At 42.8% G+C, this 22,601-nt stretch overlaps 1 protein-coding gene across 4 annotated transcripts in view; it reads left to right on the forward strand.

The window, feature by feature from the left end:
• The window catches only part of LOC125462501 (activating transcription factor 7-interacting protein 1-like), a 90,164-nt gene that overhangs the window by 10,978 nt on the left and 56,585 nt on the right, over positions 1-22,601 (forward strand). For 2 of the 4 annotated variants that reach the window (XM_048552606.1, XM_048552603.1), the window contains exons 2-3: positions 8,452-8,557; positions 16,118-17,103. In XM_048552606.1, the coding sequence (XP_048408563.1) occupies positions 16,128-17,103 (976 nt within the window). In that variant the 5' untranslated portion in view covers positions 8,452-8,557; positions 16,118-16,127. The remainder of the gene's footprint in view (positions 1-8,451; positions 8,558-16,117; positions 17,104-22,601) is intronic. The other 2 variants (XM_048552604.1, XM_048552605.1) reach the window with 1 other exon arrangement.

Genomic DNA, 22,601 nt, shown 5'->3' on the forward strand with positions numbered 1-22,601 from the left:
TACTTTGCCTTCTGGGTACTCCTACCAAAGTGCATCACCTCACACTTGTCTACATTAAATTCTATTTGTCACCTCTCAGCCCAGCTCTGCAGCTTATCTATGTCTCTCTGCAACCTACATACAGCATCCTTCGTCACTGTCCACAACTCCACTGACCTTAGTGTCATCTGCAAATTTACTAACCCATCCTTCTACGCCCTCATCCAGGTCATTTATAAAAATGACAAACAGCAGTGGACCCAACACCGACCCTTGCGGTACACCACTAGTAACTGGTCTCCAGGATGAATATTTCCCATCAACTACCACCCTCTGTCTTCTTTGAGCAAGCCAATTTCCGATCCAAATTGCTATATCTCCCATAATCCAATTCCTCCGCATTTTGTACAATAGCCTACTGTGGGGAACCTTGTCGAACGCCTTGCTGAAATCCATATACACCACATCAACCGGTTTACTCTCATCTACCTGTTTGGTCACCTTCTCAAAGAACTGTATGTAGGAGATGGGGCTGGTACTCGAGGAGGAGATAGGTGGGAGGAAGGACAGGTTTGGGAGGTGGGGACAACCTGGGCTGGTTTTGAAATGGGGTTGGGAGGAGGGGAGATTTTGAAGCTTGTGAAGTCCACATTGATACAATTGGGCTGCAATACGAGGTGCTGTTCCTGCAACCTTCGGGTGGCATTGTTGTGGCACTGCAGGAGGCCCAGGATGGACGTGTCGTCTAAGGAGTGGGAGGGGGAGTTGAAATTGTTCACAACTGGGAGGTGCAGTTGTTTGTTGCGAACCGACCATAGGCTTGATTTCTCCAATATAGAGGAGGCCACAATAGGAACAGCAGATACAGTATACTACATTAGCAGATGTGCAGGTGAACATCTGCTTGATGCGGAAGGTCTTCTTGGGGCCTAGGATGCCGGTGAGGTGGGGGGTGTAGGGGCAGATGTAGCATTTCCTGTGGTTGCAGAGAAAAGTGCCAGTGTGGTGGGGCTGGAGGGGAGTTTAGAACGGACAAAAGAGCCATGGAGAGAGTGGGCCCTCTGGAAAGCAGGTAAGGGTGTGGAGGGAAAATTGTTTTTGGTGGTGGCATCGGATTGCAGCTGGTGGAAGTGCCAAAGGACGATGCATTGGATCCGGAGGTTGGTGGGGTGGTAAGTGAGGATGAGGGGGTTTCTGTTTTGGTTGTTATTGTGGGGAGGGGGTGTGAGGGATGAGTTGCGGGAAATGGAGGAGACATAGTCAAGGACGTTCTCAACCACTGAGGGGGTAAGTTGCGGCCCTTGAAAAATGAGGGCATCTGAGATGTTCATGAGTGGAATGCCTCATCCTGGGAGCAGATGTGCCAGAGGCGTAGGAATAGGGGTTGGCATTTTTGCAGGTGGGTGGGAGGAGGTGTATTCTAGGTAGCTAAGGGAGTCAGTAGGCTTGTAATGGATATCGGTTTCCAGGTGGTTGTTAGAGATAGATACAGAGGTCCAGGAAGGAGAGAGAGGTATCAGAGATAGTCTAGGTGAACTTAAGGTTGGGGTGGAATGAATTGGTGAGGTAGATGAACTGTTCGAGCTCCTTGTGGGAGCACAAGGCGGCACCGATACAGTCATCAATGTAACGGAGGAAGAGGTGGGGTTTAGGGCCAGTGTAGGTATGGAAGAGGGATTGTTCCATGTAACCTACAAAGAGGCAGACATAGTTTGGGACCATGTTGGCTCCATGGCCATCCCCTTTGTCTGTAGGAAGTGGGAGGAATTAAAAGAAATGGTGAGGACGAGTTCAACTAAGCAGATGAGGGTGTCAGTGGAGGGTGACTTCCACCACCCAAATGTTGGTTAATCCTGTCTCTCAGTATACTCTCCAATGATTTGCCTACGACTGATGTCAGACTCACTGGCATGTAGTTCCCTGGCTTGTTGTGGTTGGTTTGCTCGCTGAGCTGGTTCCTTAGTTTGCAGACATTTCATTACTCTGCTGGTTAACATCCCTGGCTTGTCTTTGCTACCTTTCTTAAACAATGGAACAAATTAGCCTACTTCCAGTCTTCCGGATCTTTACCAGTAGATGAAGATGAAGCAAAAATCTCTACAAGGGCCTCTGCAGTTTCTTCCCCAGCCTTCCACAAAGTCCAAGGATGGACTTGATCAGGCCCAGGCGATTTGTTCACCTTAATGCACTTTAAGGTTGCAGACACCGCCTCTCTGGTAATGTGGATCCAGTCCAAAACATCCCCACTTGTTTCCCTTATTTCCTTAGCAGCTATGATTCTCTCCTCAGTAAACACTGAGGAGATATATTCATTAAAAATCTCCCCCCATCTCCTGTGGCTCCACACATAGATGGCCATGCTGATGTTTAAGGGGACCTATTCTGTCCCGAGGTGCTGCTTTAATCGTAATATAACTATTAAACCTCTTGGGATTATCCTTAACCTTATCTGCCAGATCAATCTGGCACAGAGTCTGTCCATGTTGCTCAGAAGGGAAAGGGAGGAGAGCAAGAGAGTATTTATTAGTCATTGGGGACTCCATAGTTAGGGGTTCAGACAGGAGATTCTGTGGGAACGAGAGAGACTCGCGGTTGGTGTGTTGCCTCCCAGGTGCCAGGGTTCATGCTGTCTCGGATCGTATTTTTGGGATTCTTAAGGAGGAGGGGGAGCAGCCCCAAGCCGTGGTCCACATAAGCACCAATGACATAAGTAGGAAAACGCATGGGGATGTAAGGCAGAAATTCAAGGAGCTAGCGTGGAAGCTTAGAGCTAGGACAAACAGAGTTGTTATCTCTGATTCGTTACCCATGCCACATGCTAGTGAGGTGAGGAATAGGGAGAGAGAACAGTTGAACACGTGGCTAGAGGGATGGTGCAGGACAGAGGGATTCAGATAATTGGGGCTCATTCTGGGGTAGGTGGGACCTCTACAAATGGGATGGTCTACACCTGAACCAGAGGGGTACCATATCCTTGGAGGGGGGGGGAGTGGAATTTGCTAATGCTCTTCGGGAGAGTTTAAACTAATTCAGCAGGGGATGGGAACCTGAATTGTACCTCCTGTATACAGGAGGTTGAGAGTAGTTAGGTCATGAATAAGGTTTCAAGGTTGCAGGAGTGTACCAGCAGGCAGGAAGATGGTTTGAAGTGTGTCCACTTCAACGCCAGTAGCATCCGGAATAAGGTGGGTGAACTTGCAGCATGGGTTGGTAACTGGGACTTCAATGTCGTGGCCATTTCGGAGACATGGATAGAGCAGGGACAGGAATGGTTGTTGCAGGTTCCAGGGTTTAGATGTTTCAGTAAGATCAGGGAAGGTGGTAAAAGAGGGAGAGGTGTGGCATTGTCAAGGACAGTGTTACTGTGGCAGAAAGGACGTTTGATCAAGACTTATCTACTGAGGTAGTATGGGCTGAGGTTATAAACAGGAAAGGAGAGGTCACCCTTTTGGGAGTTTTCTGTAGGCCTCTGAAAAGTTCCAGAGATGCAGAGGAAAGGAATGCAAAGATGATTCTGGATAGGTGCAAAACTAACATGGTAGTTGTTATGGGGTCTTTAACTTTCCAAATATTGACTGGAAACGCTATAGTTTGAGTACTGTAGATGGGTCAATTTTTGTTCAATGTGTGCTGGAGGGTTTCCTGACGCAGTATGTAGATAGGCCAACAAGAAGTGAGGCCACATTGGATTTGGTACTGGCTAATGAACCAGGCCAAGTGTTAGATTTGGACTTGGGTGAGCACTTTGGTGATAGTGACCACAATTTGGTTACGTTTACTTTAGCAATGCAAAGGGATAGATATATACCACAGGGCAAGCGTTGTAGCGGGGGGAAGGCAATTACGAGGCGATTAAGCAAGATTTAGGATGCATAGGATGGGGAAGGAAACTGCAGGGGCTGGGCACATTTGAAATCTGGAGCTTGTTCAAGGAACAGCTACTGCGTGTCCTTGATAAGTATGTACCTGTCAAGCAGGGAGGAAGTGGCCAAGCAAGGGAACCGTGGTTTACTAAAGAAGTTGAATCTCTTATCAAGAGGAAGAAGGAGGCTTATGTAAAGATGAGGTGTGTAGGCTCAGTTAGGGCTCTTGAGAGTTGCAAGTTAGCCAGGAAGGACCTAAAGAGAGAACTAAGAAGAGCCAGGAGGGACCATGAGAAATCTTTGGCAAATAGGAGCAAGGAAAACCCTAAAGCTTTCTACAGGTATGTCAAGAATATAATAACGACTAGCATAAGATTAGGGCCAGCCAAGGACAGTAGTGGGAAGTTGTGCATGGAGTCCGAAGAATTAGGAGAGGCGATGAATGAATATTTTTCGTCAGTATTCACACAGGAAAAAGACAATGTTGTCGAGGAGAATATTGAGATACAGGCTATTAGACTAGACAGGATTGAGGTTCATAAGGAGGAGGTGTTCGCAATTCTAGAAAGTGTGAAAATAGATAAGTCCCCTGGAGTGGATGGGATTTATCCTAGGATTCTCTGGAAAGCTGGGGAGGAGATTGCCGAGCCTTTGGCTTTGATCTTTATGTCATCATTGTCTACAGGTATAGTGCCAGAAGACTGGAGGATAGCAAATGTGTGTCCCCTTGTTCAAGAACGGGAATAGAGACAACCCTGGTAATTATAGACCAGTGAGCCTTACTCCGGTTGTGGGTAAAGTGTTGGAAAGGATTACAAGAGATAGGATTTATAATCATCTAGACAGGAATAATTTGATTAGGGATAGTCAACGCGGTTTTGTGAAGGGTGGGTCATGCCTCACAAACCTTATTGAATTCTTTGAGAACGCGATCAAACAGCTGGATGAGGATAAAGCGGTTGATGTAGTGTATATAGGTTTCAGTAAAGCTTTTGATAAGGTTCCCCACAGTAGGCTATTGCAGAAAATACAGAGGCATGGGATCGAGTGTGATTTAGTGGTTTGGATCAGAAATTGGCTAGCTGTAAGAAGACAGAGGCGGGTGGTTGACAGGAAATGTTCATCCTGGAGTTCAGTTACTAGCGGTGTACCGCAAGGATCTGTTTTGGGGCCACTGCTGGTTGTCATTTTTATAAATGACGTGGATGAGGATGTAGAAGGATGGGTTAGTAAATTTGCGGATAACACTAAAGTCGGTGGAGTTGTGGATAGTGCAGAAGGATGTTGCAGGTTACAGAGGGACATAGATAAGCTGCAGAGCTGGGCTGAGAGGTGACAAATGGAGTTTAATGTGGAAAAGTGTGAGGTGATTCACTTTGGAAGGAGTAACAGGAATATAGAGTACTGGGCTAATGGGAAGATTCTTGGTAGTGTGGATGAGCAGAGAGATCTTGGTGTTCATGTGCATAGATTCCTAAAAGTTGCCGCCCAGGTTGATAGGGTTGTTAAGAAGGCGTACGGTGTGTTAGGTTTTATTGGTAAAGGGATTGAGTTTCAGAGCCATTAGTTTATGTTGCAGCTATACAAAACTCTGGTGCAACCGCACTTGGAGTATTGCGTACAGTTCTGGTCGCCGCATTATAGGAAGGATGTGGAAGCATTAGAAAGGATGCAGAGGAGATTTACCAGGATGTTGCCCGGTATGGAGGGAAGGTCTTATGAGGAAAGGCTGAGGGACTTGAGGCTGTTATCATTAGAGAGAAGAAGGTCAATAAGTGACTTAATAAAGACATACAGGATGATCAGAGGATTAGATAGGGTAGACAGTGAGAACCTTTTTCCTCGGATGGTGATGGCTAGTACAAGGGGACATAGCTGTAAATTGAGGGGTGATAGATATAGGATAAATGTCAGAGGTAGGTTCTTTACTCAGAGTAATAAGGTGTGGAAGCCCTGCCTGCAACAGTAGTAGACTCACCAACTTTAAGAGCATTTAAATGGTCATTGGATAAGCATATGGATGATAATGGAATAGTGTAGGTTAGATGAGCTTCACATCGGTTTCACAGGTCGGTGCAACATCAAGGGCCGAAGGGCCTGTACTGTGCTGTTATGTTCTAATCTCATACCCTGTCCTTGCTGTTCTGATTTCCTCCTTACGAGCACTCCTACATTTTTATAGTCATCTAGGGACTCACTTGAGCCCAATAGCTTAAACAGAGCGTATGCCTTCTTTTTGCCGACCAGCGCCTCAATATCCCTTGTCAGTCAGGGATCCCTAAACCTGCCAGCTTTTCCCTTCGCCCTAACACGGACATACTGTCCCTGGACTCTTGATATCACACTTCACAAAGCCTCCCCTTTTCCAGTCGTTTCTTGTACTTCAAACAAACTCATCTAATCCACCTCTGCTAGATCTTGCCTATTGGCCCTGCTCCAGTATAGCACCTTAACCTGTGTACTTGTCCTATCTTTTTCCATAGCTGTGTTAAAACTCAGAGAGTTATGGACCCAACGTGCTCTCCGACAGACACTTCAGCCACTTGCCCAACCTAATTTCCTAAGAGGAGGTCCAGTGTTGCACCCTCCCCAGTAGGGCTGTCTGTGTATTGATTTAGGAAATCTCCTTGGACACATCTGACAAAGTCTACCCTGTCCGGGCCTTTTACATTCTGGGCGGCCCAGTCGATGCAGGCGAAATTAAAATCTCAACCAATAATACTACTGTATTATTCCTACAGGTATTTGCAGTCTCTCTACACATCTGCTCCTCTCGTACCCGCTGGCTATTTGGGTGTCTACAATACAGTCCCTGCAGAGTGATTCCCCCCCCCCCCCCCCCCCCCGACTTCTTGTTTCTAAGTTGTAACCATGAGGCCTCATTTGACGACATGTTAAGAATACCCTTTCTTAGCACTGTTCTTATGTCCTCCCTTAACAGAAGGACAAATCCCCCTTCTCGCTTACTTGTACTTCTGTCATGCCAATAGTTGCTGTATCCTGGAACATTGAGCTGCCAGTCCAGCCCTTTTCTCGGCCATATTTCTGTTATGGCTATAATAGCCCATTCCCCAGAGTCAGTCCATGCTTAGAGCTCATCTGCCTTACCAGTAAAGCCTCATGCATTGAAATAAATGCACTTTAAACCAGGTGATGTTTTCCTTCCGTTACTTTGCTCCTGGCCACCCCGAATAGTAAACTTGCTCTTGATGGCTAATGTATTTTCCGCGACTTCTCGATGACCCCTCTCTTATTCAGAGTCCCACCCTCTCAGGTAACAGTACCAAATCTCCCCAAAAGGATATTACACCCCCACCCTAGTTCAAGGACAACCTGTCCCTCTTGTACAAGTCACTTCTACTCCAGAAGAGATCCCAATGATCACTGCGCATTGATTAATCACATGATCGTTTGTTCTATCATCAGCTATCCTCTTAGTGGCTGCTTTCCTCGTACAACCTATTATTTTATAATCAGCCTGTTCAGAGATATTATTTCACACCTCTGGAGCAAGTGGGACTTAAACTTCGGTCTCTTGGAATGAAGTGTGGGCACTACCACTGTGCCACACGCACTTTTCTCTCGAGTATAATTGCTGCTGATGCAGTTTCTTTCACCTGGTATAGAGGACAAATGGTGGAGATATAAAAACACTATTTTCTGTAGTTCTAATTGTAAACTGAAATGAAAAAAGAGCTGTTTTAACAGAGGATTGTTATATGTTTTGAAAGGAGATAACCTGCCACTAGTTCACAAGCAATGCTTTACACAGCAGGTTGTTTTAAGTAGTGGTTAAAGCATAGTTGCAAATGAATTGGATCTATGGATTCATGCAGATAATTGATCTTTTGGTTGGTCCAAGTAGCTGGCTGCTCTGCTCTGCTCTGAGTGACCAAGCTATCTGTGGCAAGTAGAAGGTTCTTTTGAATCAAGCATTGATTCTTGAGTAACTGAATGGCTTGGGAATGTAAACAATGATACAGAAGTCAGCAAATCTGCACCCATTCAATTCGTCTCTCTTTTCCTTGCAGTATAAGGCACTTTAAGTCAGAAGAAAGCTTTATCTTTGCTTCAGTAATTATTATAAGCTGTGACTTTCAATGGTTTATCAGTGAACCACTCACACTGTACATCTTGCAAACCAGTATCCAGGTTTCAGCAGACAAATGGCAAGTGCAATTCGTGCCACAATGCCAAGCAGTGACCATCTCAACAAGAGCAAATCTACTCATTACTTGCCGTTGCAGAACTGAGTGTCAGTAAACAGGTTATTGCCAAACAAGTACTGTTTGATACTACTGTTGATGATCGCTTCCATCACTTTATTGATTTTTTAAGAATAGAATGATGGGGCAGTAATTGGACAAGTTGCATTTGTCTTTTTGCATACATGAGTCAACTGGGCAATTTTCCAAATTTCCTATTGATGTCAGTGTTGTAGCTATATTGGAAGAGTTTGGTTAGGTACCACATGTTCAGAAGCACAAGACATAAGTACTATTGTCAGTATGTCAGAGTCCATTGCCTTTGTAGTATCCACTGCCTTCAGTTACTTCATTATATCATTTGTAAAGTGAAATTGGCTAAAAACCGGCATTTGTGTTGTCAGGAACTTCAGGAGGAGCCTTTGTTTTTAAAAATGAGGCTGGGTAAATGGCAATGTGATTAACCATTACTGACAAGGTGATGTGGCTCCATCCAACTACCCAATCCATGTGAGTACAATCCACAATAAAATAATATATTGGCACATACAAGTGTAAAGAAATACAGGAGGACAGTGTTAAGAGTGTCATTAAAAACCTGATGAATATGCAATGGCTCAATTATTTACGTATTCCTTAAATAACCCTTGTACTCAGAGCAATTCATTTGATTCCCCCTAATTATCCTTGGTGTAACTATATTCTTGCACAGTTATGTTAGACATGAGCTTCTGATTTTGGCGGAATGTTCCTTTATTTCTTCTTGTTAGCTTTGAGCATAAGGGCAGAGACAAGATCATTTGTGGTAGAACTATGACATTGTAGATAGAGAGTTATATCCATTGTGTTAAAACTGTATGTGACAGTATCTCAGAATTATGTTAGTTACAATGTACTGGAGAAGAAAGTAAGAGAGAGTAAATGATAAATAATGATATCAAGGAATGGAAGTATTTTTAAAATATGGAAAGGGTGATTGGAACTTTCATTGATAACTCCAACTGCAAAGGGTTGGAAATATCAGAAGATTTTGTAAATAAGACTTTTTGATTTTGACCAAAGTTTCGTGAGTACTATAATTAATATTCCACTTGGGGGAGGGTCGAGAAATGTGTGCAACTTTTGGCGTGTAGACTTGAAAGCATATAGATATAGTGGAGAGGATTACTTTAAAATGTTGGGTGCCTGCTAATGCAGACTCTTGTCATTGGATAAAAGATTGCATATAAGACATGATTTTCTAAGTTCTGTCACAGATGACGAATTAACCAGATGGAAAAGCACAACGTGGAGAACTCTGGGTCTGTAATGTGTGATGAAAGTTATCACAATAATTCCTCCTAATTGACCTGCCTCTCAATGCCACCTGTACTTTATCACACAGATTTCTGACTCCCTTTGTTTTATGTAAAAGAGGAATAGCTATTTATTACTGACAAAATCTGCTTTACAAAAGTCTAGAAATGGCAATGGTACACATTCTTAAAGCCACTAACTAACTGTTATCTCAAAATCCCCCTATTCCCCCATACCAACACTTAAACCTGACAGATAAGACAAAGGGTTAGTAATTGAGGTTAAATTTTAGTTTAAACATAGAAAGGTGACAAGCCATGTGGCTGGATTCTTAGCATTTGAATCTTGAGCTAGCAGTTCCAACCTCTCAATATGTTAAACCCCTCTGAGTAGCTCTACAATAGTTTGTTGATGAAAGACCTTAAGCCTTTGAAAAAGTAACAGGGGTGGGTTGATTCTTTCTTCTGGACAGTCTCCACGTGGTATCCTACCAATGCACGCTCATGATCAGCTCCTTGCCAAAAACGGTCTTCCAGTTCAACCTTTACTGTTCAACTCACAGTTATCCATTCTTTGCTTCAAGCAATGGTTCCTTACCAAGCAGACACTCTCAGTGCATCCTCTCTGACAGCAAATTTCTTGGATTTCACTCTAGCTGTTGACCAACCACACAGTGCTGCAGGGTTTGCCTTTACAACTCAAACCCCTCACTTTTCTGTCCAGATTGTAACTTTTCTTACTGTTCATTTTCAAGCTTGTTGCAAGCTCATAGCTTTAAACTCTGCCTTAGCTTTGGTTGGCTTTCTGCAGTACATGAGTGACTGATCTGTGGCCAATACATGCTGATTCCTGCAATCCCCAAAGTCAGTTCCCCTAGTGAGGGATGAGCAATAGACTGAATGATGAACCTTATAGATAATACCAGTCTTTTCTCTTAGTTTTTAAAAATTAACATCGGAGTTGGGTATAAAAAGAAAAGTTAGAAACAATAGGTAATGTTATAACCCTACCTCTCCACCAAAAGGAATAAAACTCATTCCAGGGCATTTCATTACAGATTAGTAAATGTTAGGATGAAACACTTGTAACAAATTCAACTTCTTAGCCCACCCATGAAATCTTTACAATCGGGAACCCCTATATTGAACAACAACAGAATTCACTCTTAATTACTATATATTTACGTTAACAAGTAAGACTTCTTTACACCGTTGACAAAGTATATGCCATTTCATTATCCATACTCTTGACTGACTTAGCATTAAAATGTTGAAGTGACAAACTCCACCAGAACAACAGTGGTGTTTTATGTTTAAGACTCCCATTAAAAATTAACGATTGTGGTCCATAAACGCAGAGGGCTGTCGACCTCCATGATGCTTATACACCTCAGAGTGCTGAAGGGCCTCTAATATCGTAATATCAGTATTTCCTTCTCAATGGTGGAGTATTTGCTTTTGATGTTGATCTAGCTTTTCGAAAAGTAGCCCACTGGCTTCTTGATCCCTCTGAAGTCATCTTGTGTTAGAATTGCTGCAATACCTACATCACTGTCACCCACTGCCAACCTAAAAGTTTAGTAAAGCCTGGAGCTTTAAATGTGGACTCATTTAGCAATTATAGCTTTTATGTTTTCAAAGGCTGCCTGGTATCCTGTGCACCATGTTATCTTTACCTGCTTTTGCAACAGATCTGTAAGGAATACAGCTACCATACTAAAATTTGGTACGAGCTTCCAGTGAAACTCTCATGTCCCCAGAAACTTCAAGGCCCGTTTTGTCTGTGAGACGGAAAAGTTATCAAGGTTCTCACAGCTGTTGTTTGCGACACCACCTGCCCTTCACTAACAACAAATGTGATTTACCATTGCCCTTGCAAATTCGCACTTTTGCGAGGCTTACTGCTAGAACTGCTGTCTGAACAGGATCCCCAATTGTTTATTGTATTCCTCCACATGTGACTTATTACTGTTCCAGCGACCAGACAGCCATCCCTACCTATCATACTCCACCCAAAACCCCCAACTGCTGACAATCTGCACTGCTGTCGAACATAATCCAGCACTGGATCCAGCCCCACCTTTGCACCTAACATACCACCATGATCGGACTTGAACCCCACTCTCCCTACCCTCCCCTCCAGCCCCACCTCACCCGGCACTTTTCCCTGCAAACACAGGAAGTACTATGCCTGCCCCTACACCTCCCCCCCCTCACCCTCATCCCAGGGTCCACGAAGACTTTCCACATCAAGCAGATGTCCACCTGTACATCTGCTAATGTGATATACTGCATCCGCTGTTCCCGTTGTGGCCTCCTCTACATCGGGGAAACCAAGTGGAGGCTTGGAGACCACTTTGCAGAGCACCTAGGCTCGGTTCGCACTAAACAACTCCACCTCCCAGTCGTGAAGCAGTTCACCTCCCCTCCCATGCCACAGACGACATCCATCCTGGGCCTCCTGAAGTGCCACAACGATGCTACTCGAAGGTTGCAGGAACAGCAACTCATATCCCGCTTGGGAACCCTGCAGCACAATGGTAGCAATGTGGACTTCACAAGCTTCAAAATCTCCCCTCCCCCCACCACATCCCAAAACTAGTCTAGCTCGTCCCCGCCTTCTTAACCTGCCCTTCCTCCCACAAGCCCCAACCCCGTCTCCTACCTACTAACCTCATCCCACCCCCTTGACCTGTCTGTCCTCCCTGGAGTCACCTATCTCCTCCCTACCTCACCACTTACACTCACCTTTACTGGCTTCATCCCCGCCTCCTTGACCGTCCTGTCTCCTCTCCACCTATCTTCTCCTCTATCCATCTTCTATCGGCCTCCCCCTCTATCCCTATTTATTTCAGAACACCCTTCCCCTCCCCGATTTCTGAGGAAGGGTCTCGGCCCGAAACATCAGCCATCCTGCTCCTCTGATGCTGCTTTGCCTGCAGTGTTCATCCAGCTCTACACCTTGTTATCTCAAATTCCTCTCTGCCTACTGAACTGGACTCAAACCGACCCATCCCTGCTGCTATACCCAATTTCTCCATGCCACCTCAACCTACCCTAAACGCTAATCTACCACCTTGCACAATACCCCCACACCAACTGGCACCCCATTTACCTGACTCCCTACCCAATTTGGCGTTCATCCTTCCCAGCACCCTAACCTCTCATTAACCTTTAAATATTTGTCCATTGACAGCTGCTTTCGAAGTGGCTGTCCGGACCTTTAAATTTGAGATTACGGCTGCTGACTGTTGTGCAAAGGGAAAGTAGTTTACCTTCCTGTAACAGTTCTACACCACAAAAGAGCATATTTCTAAGGAAGGCCAAGTAAAATCTCCTCTTCAAAATGCAGATGCTTTAAAAAAAATGTCACTCACCAGAAAATCTGCCTCAAGGTCTCTTACTGTAGGTAACTGCTCTAAATCTGTGTGTCATTGCAATGACTTCCGCCTTTTACTTTTGCTTCTTTGCTTTTTTGGCAGTTAGATCTAATGGAATGTTGTAATGCCTTCTTCCAAGGGACGGAATAGGGACATAACACAAACTGGAATACAGTGACCTCAGATTTTATTTATGCTTCATTCATGGCTCACCAGACAGTAAATAGAAATCCACTCCAGTTTACAGTACAAAATTGTCAACACAAATACTTTGAAATTATAAATTTACAATTTATCTTGAATAAATCCTACAAAAACACAATAACTTAATAAATTTCAAATCCAGTCAGATATTGTTGCTTCCCTGTCCCTCAAGAATAATGTCAGTTGACATAATCCAAGGAAACACATTTAATAGTCTACTAATTGACTGTTAGGAAAAATCAATTAACATTTTCTCAAGCACTTAATTAATAGCAAAAATGCAAAAACATGTGTTGAATGTACAGAGATAACAAGATGTGAAGCTGGATGAACACAGCAGGCCACTCAGCATCAGAGGAGCAGGAAAGTTGATGTTTCGGATTTAGGTCCTTCTTCAGAAAAAGAAAAAGACCCTTCTGCTCCTCTGATGCTGCTTGGCCTGCAGTGTTCATCCAGCTCTATACCTTGTTATGTCAAATTCTCCAGCATCTGCAGTTCCTACTATTTTTAGAATGCTGGCATATTTCATTATATTGTCTGAAGTCAAGAATAAGCCAGCTACCAATTTGGCTCATCTGACGTCTGTTTAAACTCCCAAGTCTTCTTTCATAATATTAACCTTCACATTCTTCATTTCACTCAGGTCTGACATTACTTAATCAGCACTTTTCTGATTCAACTCCCTGTTTGTTTCAACTGTTTCAATTGTGCTACTGTAGATGTTGATTTTCCACATTTTTTTTGCATTTGGAGTATCATTAAAATTTGTGAGACGTGTAGTCAATGGCACAAGGTAGTAACAATTCAGAAATCGTTTCCTTCCAAAGGGAAATGCAGCAAGTGCATGAGAACACAACCTGCTAGATCGCCTCAAGTCTGATTTCATCCAGACCTGGAGATGTTGCTGTTACTTTAGTATTGCTGTGTTAATATCCGAGAGCTCTCTCCCTAACAGCACAATTGTTCAAATTTCTGTCATATAAATCTGCATTTGCTATAGATGGAGTCAATGGGCTGAGAAGGTGCACCATTACAAAAGAGAAAGTGCTAGAAAAGCTAAAGGGTCTAAAAATTGATAAATCTCCTGGCCCTGATGGGCTACATCCTAGAGTTCTGAGGGAGGTGGCTGAGGAAATAGCGGAGGCCTTGGTCGTGATCTTTCAAAAGTCACTGGAGTCAGGGGAAGTCCCAGATGATTGGAAAATTGCTGTTGTAACTCGCTTGTTTAAGAAAGGATCAAGGCAAAAGATGGAAAATTATAGACCGATTAGCCTAACCTGAGTAGTTGGTAAAATTCTAGAATCTATTGTCAAGGATGAGATTTCTAAATTCCTGGAAGTGCAGGGTCAGATTAAAACAAGTCAGCATGGTTTTAGCAAGGGGAGGTCGTGCCTGACAAACCTGTTAGAATTCTTTGAAGAGGTAACAAGTATGTTAGACCAGGGAAACCCAGTGGATGTTATCTATCTAGACTTCCAAAAGGCCTTTGATACAGTGCCTCACAGGAGGCTGCTGAGCAAGGTGAGGGCCCATGGTGTTCGAGGTGAGCTACTGGCTTGGATTGAGGATTGGCTGTCTGACAGAAGGCAGAGAGTTGGGATAAAAGGCTCTTTTTCGGAATGGCAACCAGTGATGAGTGGTGTCCCGCAGGGTTCAGTGTTGGGGCCACAGCTGTTCACCTTATATGTTAATGATCTGGATGAAGGGACTGGGAGCATCCTGGCGAAGTTTGCTGATGATATGAAGATATGATATGAAGATAGGTGGACAGGCAGGTAGTACTGAGGAGGTGGGGAAGCAGCAGAAAGGTTTAGACAGTTTAGGAGAGTGGTCCAGGAAATGGCTGATGAAATTCAGAGTGAGTAGATGTGAGGATTTGCACTTGGGGGAAAAAAGAATACAGGCATGGACTATTTTCTAAACGGTGAGAAAATTCGCAAATCAGAAGTGCAAAGGGATCTGGGAGTGTTGGTCCAGGATTCTCTAAAGGTTAACTTGCAGGTAGAGTTCGTAATTAAGAAAGCGAATGTAATGTTGTCGTTTAACTCAAGCGGGTTGGAATATAAAAGCAGCGATGTGCTTCTGAGGCTTTATAAGGCTCTAGTTAGGCCCCGTTTAGAATACTGTGTCCAATTTTGGGCCCCACACCTCAGGAAGGACATACTAGCCCTGGAGCGTGTCCAGTGGAGATTCACACGGATGATCCCTGGAATGGTAGGTTTAGTGTATGATGAACGGCTAAGGATCCTGGGATGGTACTCATTAGAGTTTAGAAGGTTGAGGGAAGATGTAATAGAAACTTACAAGATAATGTATGGTTTAGAAGGGGTGGACGCTGGGAAGTTGTTTCCATTAGTCGGGGAGACTAGGACCCATGGGCACAGCCTTAAAATTAGAGGGGGTAAATTTAAAACTGAAATGAGACGATATTTCTTCAGCCAGAGAGTGGTGGGCTTGTGGAATTCATTGCCGCAGAGTGCAGTGGAGGCCGGGACGTTGGATGCCTTCAAGGCAGAGATCGACAAATTCTTGATCTCAAAAGGAATCAAGGGCTATGGGGAGAGTGCAGGGAAGTGGTGTTGAAATGCCCATCAGCCATGATTTAAATGGCGGAGTGGACTTGATGTGCCGAATGGCCTTACTTCCACTCCTATGTCTTATGGTCTTATGGTCTAATTCACTTGCTAACAGCACAGTGGTGTAGCTACACCAGAAGGGTAGCAGCAGTTCAACAAAATGGCTCACTGTCATCTTCGCAAAGGCAATTGTTGGGAGTGGGGGGTGAGCAAAATAATTGCTGGCTTTACCATAATTTTCCCATCCCATGGATTAATTAAAAATACATCAAATTGTTTAATTAAAGATGCTATGGATATTTTATTGAATTGTCTAAAAACTATTTCATTGCATAGTCAACCTAGTTACCTGATCAATTTAAAAACACCTGCAAGATATCTTTAATGAATCTATTCAGATGTGTTATTATACATGTCTAAATGAGCTGGGACTTGAACCAGGGCTTTCTGGCTCAATGATAGTGACACTACCATTATGTTCTAAAAGCTCTTAGAAATATCTTGGATAAATGCTGAAAATCTATATGATAGGCCCAATTCTGCTATACATCCTAAATTTTGTATTTGGCCTCATTAATAACTTCAGTATTTGCACTATATTTTTAAATGTTCTAGATAATCAGATATGGATATTGCAAATATCGCTCCAAGGAAGGTTTTCAGAGCTAAGAAAACACTTCGAGCAAGTGACCGCAAGCAGTGGGAAGCATTAATCAGAATCAGATCTCCGAATGGGAGCGAACAGCCCTTAAGAGAGCGTGATCATCTGAAAAGCCATTTGAAGGGCACAGATGCAGAAGTTGTCAGTAAATCCAATGAACATTTTATTTCAAACTGTCCAAAAAATGATATTTCAAAACCGGAACTGAACCAGAGTTTAACATTTCATTGCAAAAATGATGTCGTCAAGGCCAAATTCAAACATTTATCTGACATCTGTGTAACAGAAAACCAGCTGGAGAATGCCAGATTAAAAAGTCTGGAAGATGTACAATCCAATGGTCATCCATATCCTCAGCAAAAAGAACATCAGAATATTGGTTCACTCAGAAAGCCTCCAAAATCATCCTCTGAAACTACTGACCAAAACTTAACTGCTACAAATGGTACCGTCATTTCCTGCTCCACATCTGCAATAAAAGAAGACTTCAGCAGAACTCCTAAAACCCATTCAATGAAAATTCCTGCACCCCTGGACCAGAAGAACTGTGTGACTTCCATCAGTATAGATAAGAAGTGGAATATTGAGCCTGCACTTCACGTTATTGGTGTTGAAGATCTTAAATTTGTTTCTTCAGGTGTTCATGATAAGACAAGTAATCTAAAGAAAATAAACCATTCTATTAGTCCTATTTCAGAAAAGATGTCCAGTGAAGCTCATCAGAACCTGATGTGTAATGTGCATTTGTCAGCCCTACATATTTCTCACAATGTAACTGAAAAGGTTAAAGGAAGTGTACTAAATGAAAGACAAAAACCTTCTGTTTCAAAATACCTTCATGTAGAAGATCAATCCCAGATAGATGAGTCTAAATTACTGATTGATTACCAAGAGCAGATTGAATGCAATGCACTTATATTGATGGACAAGAAAAGCTCTGGTGAGTAAGTTTAAAATTTTAGAGTTTGTGCCAGTGAAGTTGTAACTGAATGCTAATAATATGGTGTGAAGCTGAGGGGTAAGTGATGGGCATTGAGTGTTAACATCTCAAGCCTAGTTGTTGTTTAGGTTTTTCAATTAAGTAAAAATGACTTTTCAAGTTGAGCAGTAAGTTTTGTTTGTCCAGGAGAAGGGGCTGTGTTGGGGGCGGGAGAAGGGGTCAATAGAGAGTGGATTAGGCTCACATTTAAAGAAGTAAGCGCGGAGGCAGAGGCGGCAGAAAAACTGTTCAATGTCCAAGCATGAGTGGTAGTCATTGATGTTAGGATGGAGGGGGACAAAGGTGAACACTTTAGTGAGGACTGACTGTTTGTCCTCAGTAAGGGGGAGGTCTGGGGGGGATGGTGAAGAGTCTGCAGGGGAGGGTTCTACTGTCTCCTCTGAGCTGTTGGCTGTGGAGGCAGTGGGCGGAGTGATGTCGACATCAGTGGGTGGAGTGACGTCGGCGTCAGTGGTTGCTACATGAAGTTTGCAGGAACAGCACCTCATATTTCGCTTGGGAATCCTGCAGCCCAATGGTGTCAATGTGGACTTCACAAGCTTCAAAATCTCCCCTTCCCCAACCGCATCCCAAAGCCAGCCCAGCTTGTCCCCACCTCTCTAACCTGTCCTTCCTCCCACCTATCCCCTCCTCCCACCTCAAGCCCCATCCCCATCTCCTACCTACTAGCCTCATCCCGCCCCCTTTTACTTGTTCATCCTCCCTGGTCTACCTATCCTCTCCCTGACTCTCTACCTACACTCACCTTGCTGGCTCCATCCCCGCCTCCTTGACCTGTCTGTCTCCTCTCCCTCTATCTTCTCCTTTATCCATCTTCTATTCACCTCCCCCCTCTCCCTATTTATTTCAGAACCCCCTTCCTCTCCCCCATTTCTGAAGAAGGGTCTAGGCCCGAAACATCAGCTTTTCTGCTCCTCTGATGCTGCTTTGCCTGCTTTATTCATCCAGCTCTACGCCTTGTTATCTCTAAACCTAATTAGTACTAATGTTGAGGAAAACAAACTCTTGAAATGTGTGAAAGATAGTTCCTCAACATGATGCTCAAAAAAACCAAATCAAGGATAGGCTGTGTTGAATCTAGTGCTATGCAAAAATAATTGCTAATTAATAATTTTATAAATGAATATCTTGGGAAAGTGTGACCATAATATGATAGTTTTACATTTAAGTTTGAAAATTATATAAATCAATCAGAAACCATGTTCTTAAATCCAAACAATGGAAAATGAAAAGAGCAAATCAGTATACTTGATACAGTCGTTTGTCATTGGTTACAATTTCTGTAATTAAAATGTAGTTTATGACAAAAATACATTCATTTAATGCAACAAAACCAAGCAAGACAAGTGAAGCACAAACCTGGTGGAAGATTGTGCCAAAAATGAAATCCTACAATTCCACAAATCATCACCTTAAATGTAAATGACCAATTTAATCATCAAGGTAATTAATATTCCTAATTTTGACCACTATCTACCTTGTTCACCTCCTGCACTCAGTATTGTTTGCCATCAGTCTCACAGTTGTTAAAGACACAGTTTTATCTAAGTATTTTTCTTGTGTATTCCTTTTTTGGAATCATTATCATAAACTCCATTAAGCCCACTGGTGTCCCATGAAATTTCCAATATGCTGAATAAGGGTGTCCCACATTATTGCAATGGAAACATTTGGCTGACAATTTTCACTTCCATGTTTGACATCTTGCTTTTTGGTTTCAGTGCATTTCTTTCACCTGACAGCCCTCCTTTCACTCTCTCACCTTTATGTTTTTATTTGGTTTATGTGGGTGACAGAAAAGATGTTTAGTTTTATACATCAGCACACAATCATCAAGCATTCCTGATGCTGGTTTAGAGTTTCAGCCAACAAAAACAAAGTTTGCTGGAAAAGCTCAGCAGGTTTGGCAGCATCTGTGGACACGTTTCCACTAATCGGTTACAGATGTACTATTTCCAGCATACCAGGACTTGTACAGTTATCTAATTACATGATTCTACACACACTGCCTCGTTATACTTTGTTTAACCTCCATCATTCCAGCACTACTTACGCCATATATGGTAGTAGTTATATTTTTACAGTATCCCTTAAATCTCTTGACACGAGCTAGATGTTGACGGTCTTAACTAGATCTAGCAACTTGTACTTGAACTTTTCCAGAAGCTTGCTATATTTACCCTTTCAGTTTCCTATTTTGACCATTGGCAAAGCCCAAGTTATTTTAAAATCCTTCTTATACATCAATTGCCAATAAGGTATATTTCTGGTCTCTTCACCCCAAAACCTTTTCTGTGAATATCCAGGAAGCAAACAAATTCTATAAGATCAGAGCTAATTTGGCAGTAGTAAAGAATCTGTTGATATCTATGATTACACTTCTCCTTGTATGACAAATTTTTTAGCTTTTTTCTTTTCTGTTGGTACAATTCTAAACTTAAAGCTTCTAGTGATTCCTCTCAGCTGTTGCTTGACCCACTGTATGGCACTTTGATCATTACAGGCTGTCAATCCTGAAACATCATGTTACTTGAAGAGTGACCATGGTAACAGTAGGTTGGGCTTCCCTATCCTAATCATTCTGTTTGGTGGGTTTACAGTTGTTGAGCACAGTATGATATTCTGATATCTGCAAGCACTGAGACAATAACATTGCATATCTTTAGAATGTTGGTCTGTTGCATATTTACATGATTCTTTGCAATGCTACCCATCCACATATTGGATTAATAAACCTAGCTGGTAAGCCAGGTTTAGTAAGTGTAAAATTCATTGGTCGTGTTATTTTTCTGATGAATCATGGGAATCACTTTTTCCAATTTCCAAATATTTAGCTTCTTGATCCACACTACAGTTCCTCCTCATGGCAGTTGGACATAGTACCCCAGGTCTTTGTGTGTTCCTCACCTTTTCCAATCTAATCACTCATTTGCTGCTGTATGATTGGTCATATCTTTCATAGCCTTATCTATCTGGCTATTTCCCAATTGTTCTAGTGTGTCTATTTAAATATTCACTTTCTTGTCTTCTGCTATTTTTAAAACCCTTAATTAGTGCTGTAGGTTCTATCACTGAGCTGAATTTTTCCCATACGGGCACCCTGGGCTACAGTTGTTCCTCCATTCTCTGCTGCTGCCCAGCCAGTATGATGTTTTCCTTTCACTGTTCTCCAAGATCCATTTACACACAACGCCAGATTGGCCTCCACGAAGGTTTCTCCCTGATTGGCCCTTCAAGATACATAAAATGTGCTATTATCTCTGATTATAGTATTTGGCTACAGAGCTACCTTATTGAAAGTCTTTTGGAAATCCAAGTGTATAACATCTTCTGGTTTCCCTTTATCTATTCTGCTTGCTACCACCTTGAAGAATTTTAATAAAATTGTCAGGCATGATTTCCCCTTTCTGATGCCATGTTGACTCTGCCAGATTAAATTATGTATTTCAAACTACCCTACTATTACATCATTTATAATGGACTCTACATTTTCCTAATGACAGATGTTAAGCTAACTGCCCTGTAATTATGTTTTATGTTTCACTGCCTTTTTGATTTAAAGGGAATCCATTGGTAGATTTCTGCTCATCCAGGACTCTTCCAGAATCTAAGTATTCGTGAAAGATTGCTACGAGTGCATCTCTTTAGCAACTTCCTTTAAAATCCTATATTAAAACCCATCAAATCTAGGGTACTTTACAGCCTTTGGTCCATTAGTTTCAGTAGCTACTTTTTCTTCCAGTGATAGTGTGTTGATTCTTACTCTCCTTCCCACCCCCTTATCCTGCTGATTATTGAGTATTTGTGGAATGCTATTAGTGTTCTCTACCCTGAAGACTGATGTAAAACATTTATTTAACTCCACTACCATTTTCTGGCACCCCAACAATATTTTGTTTACCCCCATTGTTCTCATAGAGTCACATAACACAGAAATAAGTCCTTTGCCCCACCATGTCTGTGTCAACCAAAAAAAAGTTATACTAATCCCATTTCCTGCACTTGGTCCATAGTGCCATGGCATTTTAAGTGCTTGACCAGGTGCTTCTTAAATGTTACCAGAGCAACTGCCTCCACCACACTCTCAAGCAGCGTGTTCCATATTTTTGCCACCATCTGGGTAAAAAAATGTTTCCTCGGATCCTCTGTAAACCACATACTACTCACCTTTAAACTCATGTCCTTGATCAATTCTGTCCGTGGCTCTCATGATTTGTATACCTCAATGAGTTCTCTGCTTCAGGGAAAACAAACCCAGCCTATCCGGTCTCTTCTCATGACTGAGACTTCTCCATTCCAGACAGTACCCTGGTGAATCTCCGCTGCCCCATCTCCAATGCAACATCCTTCCAATTGAGAGGCAACTAGAACTGCAGATGGTATTCCACCTGCGACCTAACTAATGCTTTATAAAGTTATAATAAGATTTCCTTCCTCCAATATTCTATGCCACAGCTAATGAAGGCAAGCATCCCGTTTGCTGCCTTCACCACCCTGTCTGCTTGTGCTGACACCTTCGGGGATCAGTGGACTTGTACACCAAGGTCCCTTTGTTCCTCAGTACTCCCTTGGGACCACGCATTCATTGGGTAAAACCTTCCCTTATCAGACCTCCCAAAATGCACCATCTCAGACTTATCAAGTTTAAATTCCATCTGCCGTTGCTCTGTCCACTTTTGCAGCCGATCACTATCAGACTGCAGACTGGGACCATCCTCCTCACTATCAACACCACCAACAATTTTCGTGCCAGCAGCAAATTTACTATACCTAGTACATTCAAATCCAAGTCATTAATGTATGTTACAAACAAGAAGGGTTACAGCAGTGACCCTTGTAGTTTACTGCCGTTCGTAGGCTTCCAATCACAAAATCAACCCTCCACCTTCACCCTTTGCCTCCTATTTGCAAGGCAGATTTGGATCCAGTTTGCCAAGTTACATTCGATCTCTTTGGCTCTTAAATTTTTGACAAGCCTTCCACGTGGGACCTTGCCATTTGCCTTACTGAAGTCTGTGTAAACCACACCAACTGCCCTACTCTCATCAATATATTTAGTCAACTTTTCAAAAAACTAAATTATGTTAGTCAGACAGAATCTCCCTCTCACAAATTCATGCTGTCTATCCCTGATCAATTTCTGCCTTTCCAAGTATTGATTAATTCTGTCCTTCAGAGCTTTTTTCCAATAAATTCCTTACCATTGATGTCAGGTTAATTAGTTTGTCTCCTACTGCCCGTCTTGAAGAAGGAACAGATTAACTTTCCTCCAGTCATCTGGTACTTCATCTGTGGCCAACAAAGTATTACATATCTCTGCCAGGGCCCAGCAATCTCATTCCTTGCTTCCCACAGCAGCTGGAATACATCTTATCAGGCCCTCATGATTTATACACCTTTATGTCCTCTAAAATATCTAATACCGCCTCCTTATTAAT

Source organism: Stegostoma tigrinum, chromosome 23, assembly GCF_030684315.1.
Source record: "Stegostoma tigrinum isolate sSteTig4 chromosome 23, sSteTig4.hap1, whole genome shotgun sequence".
Taxonomy (NCBI): Eukaryota; Metazoa; Chordata; class Chondrichthyes; order Orectolobiformes; family Stegostomatidae; genus Stegostoma; species Stegostoma tigrinum.